Below are 4902 nucleotides of genomic sequence, written 5' to 3' on the forward strand. Positions count from 1 at the left end.
AGCATAGGAGGGTTGCCAGGAAGGGGAAATCAGTGCTAAAAAGGATGCTAGACGAAAAATACAGATAATGATGACTGGGGTAATAACTGGTAAACAGAAAACAGGATGAGACAATGTTCTGGATTAGAGCCATACTTTCCTAGAGATAATGGGAAATTTAGAGAAAGGAGTCACCATGTGACTTGCATTTACAGTTATAGATTATCTCAGCTGAGAGGATTGGTGACTAAGACTGAGAATTTAGGGAAAAATTCATAATGAGTAACCTGGGATTGTTGAAATATTTTAAAAAATGTTTAGATTGTAAATTCTCTTCAAATGCTTGAAGCATATTGGGAGGGATGGATGAGGAAAATCCATTTCTGTATCACAAAGCATATCATACGTGTGAATAGAGTTTTGGCATTGGGAAATATGTCTCTGAGCTGCACAAATGTTCCTATTATTCAGAATCACTACAGAACATGGAGGTGCAAAGCTTTCCTTTTGCCTCTCTGTATCTCATGGGATCTTTGTGTCACAGGGAAAAGCTACTTTTCTGTTTTGATTTTCTCTCTAGGGCTATAATTTGTAAACAGCACAGTTGTACCTGAACTTGAGGAAAAAACATGATCTCTGGGAGGGGGTAGTTTTCTGGGGTTCACTGGGAACCCAAGATATAACTGAGTTTATATCATTCCCCTTAGGACATGAACCTAAGCATTTTCATGTTTTTACATTTTACCTTTACTCAGTAAAGGGAAGTCACAGTAACTGAATCTATAATTTGTCAAAGGGGCTGACCTAGTGGAATCTATAAACCCACTGCCTATAACTGGGTAGGGCTTCTTGGGGAAACACTAATTATCCCCTACAAAAGTTCTCAAGTTCAGGGAGAGAAGCTGTTCTGGATTATTTGTGCTAGTTCTTGGCTCTAGAGGATTTTTTTTTTTTCTTTAGTCCAAAAAAGACACAGTGAGGAAGGGACACTTGAGACTTCCTCAAACCAATGACTACCTCCCCAGGAGTACCTTCCAGAGGGCACCCTGAACATCAGGGTTCCTGAGGCTGTAGATGATTGGGTTCAGCATGGGGTTGATGACAGTATTAAAAACTCCAACAGCTTTATCCTTATCTGAAAGTTTGGCTGAACCTAGTCTCATGTAGTTAAAAATACCAGAACCATAGAATATGGCAACCACAGTGAGGTGGGTGCTACAGGTGGAGAAGGTCTTCTTCCTGCCCTCAGCAGAGTGAATTCGCAGGACTGCAGCTGCCACATGGATGTAGGAGGTGACAATGAGAACTACAGGGGTACCTGCCATCATGAAACCCACAGCAAAGAGCAGAAGCTCATTGAGCTGGGTGCTGGAGCAGGAGAGCTGGAAAAGCTGAGGGAGGTCACAGTAGAAGTGATTGATCATATTAGGCCCACAGAAGTTGAGTGTGGATATGGCCACAGTATGAGTGAGTGCACTGCTGAATGCACAAGCCCAGGATGCAGCCACCAGTATCCTCTGGACTGTCTGACTCATGTGGGTGCTGTAGGTGAGAGGCTGGCAGATGGCTAGGAACCGGTCATAAGCCATGGCTGTTAACAGGAAACAGTCCACCCCTACCAGCAGATGGAAGAAGAAAAGCTGTGTGAGGCAGGCTCCATATGGAACTGTGTGCTTGTGGGACACAAGGTGACCCAACATTGAGGGAATAGTGACAGAGATGCACCCAATGTCCATCATGGACAGGTTACCCAAGAAGAAGTACGTTGGGGTGTGGAGTTTGGGCTCTACCAAGATGGCTGCCAGGATGCTGAAGTTGCCCCCCACAGTAACCACATAAGCAAGGAGGAAAAGTACAAAGATCACTGGTCATAGCTCTGGTGTCTCCACCAAACCCAGCAGGATGAATTCAGTAATTGCTGTTCCATTGGCCCCAGATTTTGGCTGCATGAGTTCCTGCAAAGTAATACCCAAGGAGGAAAAAAAAAATCAGTCCTCTAAATTGTCTTATTTAACCAAAAGAAGTTTTCTGCATGCCCAGGCCTCTGTTAAATTCCATCTGTCCAAAAAGAGTTTAATTCCCTAAGGAGAAAGGGTAGCCAAAAGGAAAAATAGAAGCAGTTCTGTGGTCAAGTGCCCCTGAGTTCAATCCCCAGTAGGAAAATAAATAAATAAATAAAATAAAAAATTAAAAACCCAGAAGAGAAGCCTCAGATCAATGATCAATTCTAAGGAAAAATTTAAGGTAATTCCTCCTTGCTCCAAAATAACATTCAAAGCACAATATAATGGAATAAAAGGCTTACAATGCATTTTTTCACAAAGGAAAACAGTGATAAAAATATTACAACTATTTAGACTATCATTTATTACTCAAATATAAAATTAATTTTGTGATGCAAGATCTCCAGGACTATTGTTAACATTAGGCACTTTTTTGAGTTTATTCTACTTTTATTCTTTTTTAAAATTTTGTTCTTTTTAGTTACACATGACAGTAGAGTACATTTTGACGTATTTATACAAACACGGAGTATATCTTATTCTAATTGGGATGCCAGTCGGTTGAAAAAAGCAAACATTAGAGTTTTCAAACAGAGCTTTTAAAAACAAACTTTGGTCAATGAAGAAAGCTGGAATATCTACAGTGTATGAACTGTTTTAGTTTTAAATTTCTTTAACTACGGGACTAAGTTTAAAACATTTGTAGAAATTGCAAGTATGCAATAAAATGTAAATGTTTTAAAAAACTTAAATGGTAAAATGATTATAATTAACAGGAAGAGGAGAGAGGAGATGGCTGTATTAATTTCCCTCTTCTGTATATGAGTGCTTAAAGTATTGTTAAAGTCTGATAAGTCAGAAAATAGAGGTAAAGGACTCAGGTCAGTATAAAGAAACAGGTTAAGGTAATATAATCAAATAAATCACATGGCAATTATGAAAAGATAAAAGGGGGAAAAAGAGACAATATATTAATTTTATCATTGCTTATGCTAGAAAATTAGCAGATATTACCTGGAGTTTTAGAACTACACATAAAATTATAAAGGTAACTGTAAAAATAATCTACTAAACAATGTAAAATAACATTCCTACAAAACAAAGTAAAACAAAGACCTTACAGTAAAAGGATTTTCAAAAACACTATAAAATCAAACAGGATGACATGAAAAAATAGAACATAGATTAAACATACTTAAACAGTAAAGCTGAGTTGACTACAATGGCACACACCTGTAATCCCAGGGGAGATTATGGGAGAACAGAAGTGCAATTTGTAATAATAAATGGTGCAAAAAGATGTAATAGCTATGAAAAGGAATACTGCAAATGGGTAGTATTGAGATAAAGGAAGTTCAAGGAAAAAAGCCAGAAAGAGGATAACAGTGAGTATATTTTAGTCACCTTCAGTCCATACTGAGTTGACAGAATAAATCAAGACTATCAAAAAAACTCAGTTGTAGGATGTAGCTCAGTGGTCATGTGCTTGTCCAGCAAGCTTCAAACCCTGGATTATAGTCTCAGCACTGTGAAACAAGCAAGCATTCCAAGAAAACACACAAAACCTTCAATATAATTATCTAGAAGGTGGCACAAATTGATATGTAATTCACTTCAAGTATTGTTTAAAGCCTAATTCCTATAATGAATTGTTCCAAATATTCCTAGTATTTCTGCTTCTTGAATTGAAAACTGAATTGATATAAACATAGTCGAAAGGTAAAATACTTGGAAAACATAATTGTAACAGACAGCAGACATGGTGGCCAATTTCCCTAACAGAGAAAGATCTACTTCATATATGTATGTACAGAGCAATAACTCAGTAGGAAAATGGACAAATGATATTAACGTTTCATAAGTAAAATGTGCAAATATCTCTTCAAATAAGAAAATATGATTAAGTTTGCTTTTAATTAGAGGAATGTAAATTAAACTACAATAAAAAAATTTCTCTTATAAGATTAGGAAAGAGTAAAATCTTATAGTAAATTTTCTAAGACTAATTCCCTAGAGACTGGTCTTGTGCAGAAATTGTCTATAACTGAGGTCTTAATTCAAGGCTGAAGTAGAGCTCATGTCACAGGTTCTGCCATATCCTAGAGCTGCAGCTGCCAGGCTTGGATCTCAGGCTCCTGATTATGCCAGGGAAGGACTGATGATTTCCCACTAATGCAGCCTATGAAAGTGAGGTGGTATCCCAGAACATGATGGATGTGGGGGACCTGAGTTCCTGATACCATTTCTACTTCTATGAGGTTTCTCCCAATAAATACTGTCCCAGCAGGTCTGGTGTGTATGTTATCCACCTACTCTTCCTGGTTTGTTTGACAAGATGTGGGAAAAGGGGCCCTCTCAGGAGTGATCAATAGAATGTAAATGGACACATGTTCAAAGGAAAAAGTGCAATCTGGAAATCTCTTTTAAATTATGTTTTTAACCTTCTACCTATATTTCCTTTTATCTTATGGAGTTTATCCAATAGTTATATGGTCACATATAAGGGATGACATATTGGGAGGTTATTTGTTGCCACACTGTTTGTTCTTTCTCTTTTTCTTTCTGTCTCCTGCCATGCTTTCCTGCCATGTTGTGCTGCCCTGCCACAGATCAAAACAATATGGCCAACTGATTATCGACTGGAACCTCAAAAATGGTGAACCAAAATTGGCCTTTTCTGTTCATTAGTTGATTATCTCAGATATTTTGTTATAGTTATGGAAACTGACTATCACACACCTAAATAGACATTTCATAAAAGAAGACACACAAATGTTCAATAGATATATAAAAAATGCTCATTATCAGTAACAATCAGGGAAATGCAAATTAAAACCACACTGAGATATTATTTAGCCATAAAGAAGAATAATATTATGGCACTTGCAAATACATAGATGGAATTGGAGAATATTATGCT

General features: G+C 37.3%; 1 protein-coding gene across 1 annotated transcript; it reads right to left on the reverse strand.

The window, feature by feature from the left end:
* Positions 1-992: 992 nt before the first annotated feature.
* Positions 993-1934, reverse strand: LOC306656238 (olfactory receptor 3A1-like; the record flags this gene model as incomplete). Its single annotated transcript, XM_079131226.1, is given in 2 exon segments — positions 993-1847; positions 1851-1934. Coding segments are annotated over 2 exon segments (933 nt in total). The 5' UTR covers positions 1929-1934.
* Positions 1935-4902: the final 2968 nt, after the last annotated feature.

Source organism: Sciurus vulgaris (genome assembly GCF_902686455.1).
Source record: "Sciurus vulgaris genome assembly, chromosome: 3".
Classification (NCBI taxonomy): Eukaryota; Metazoa; Chordata; class Mammalia; order Rodentia; family Sciuridae; genus Sciurus; species Sciurus vulgaris.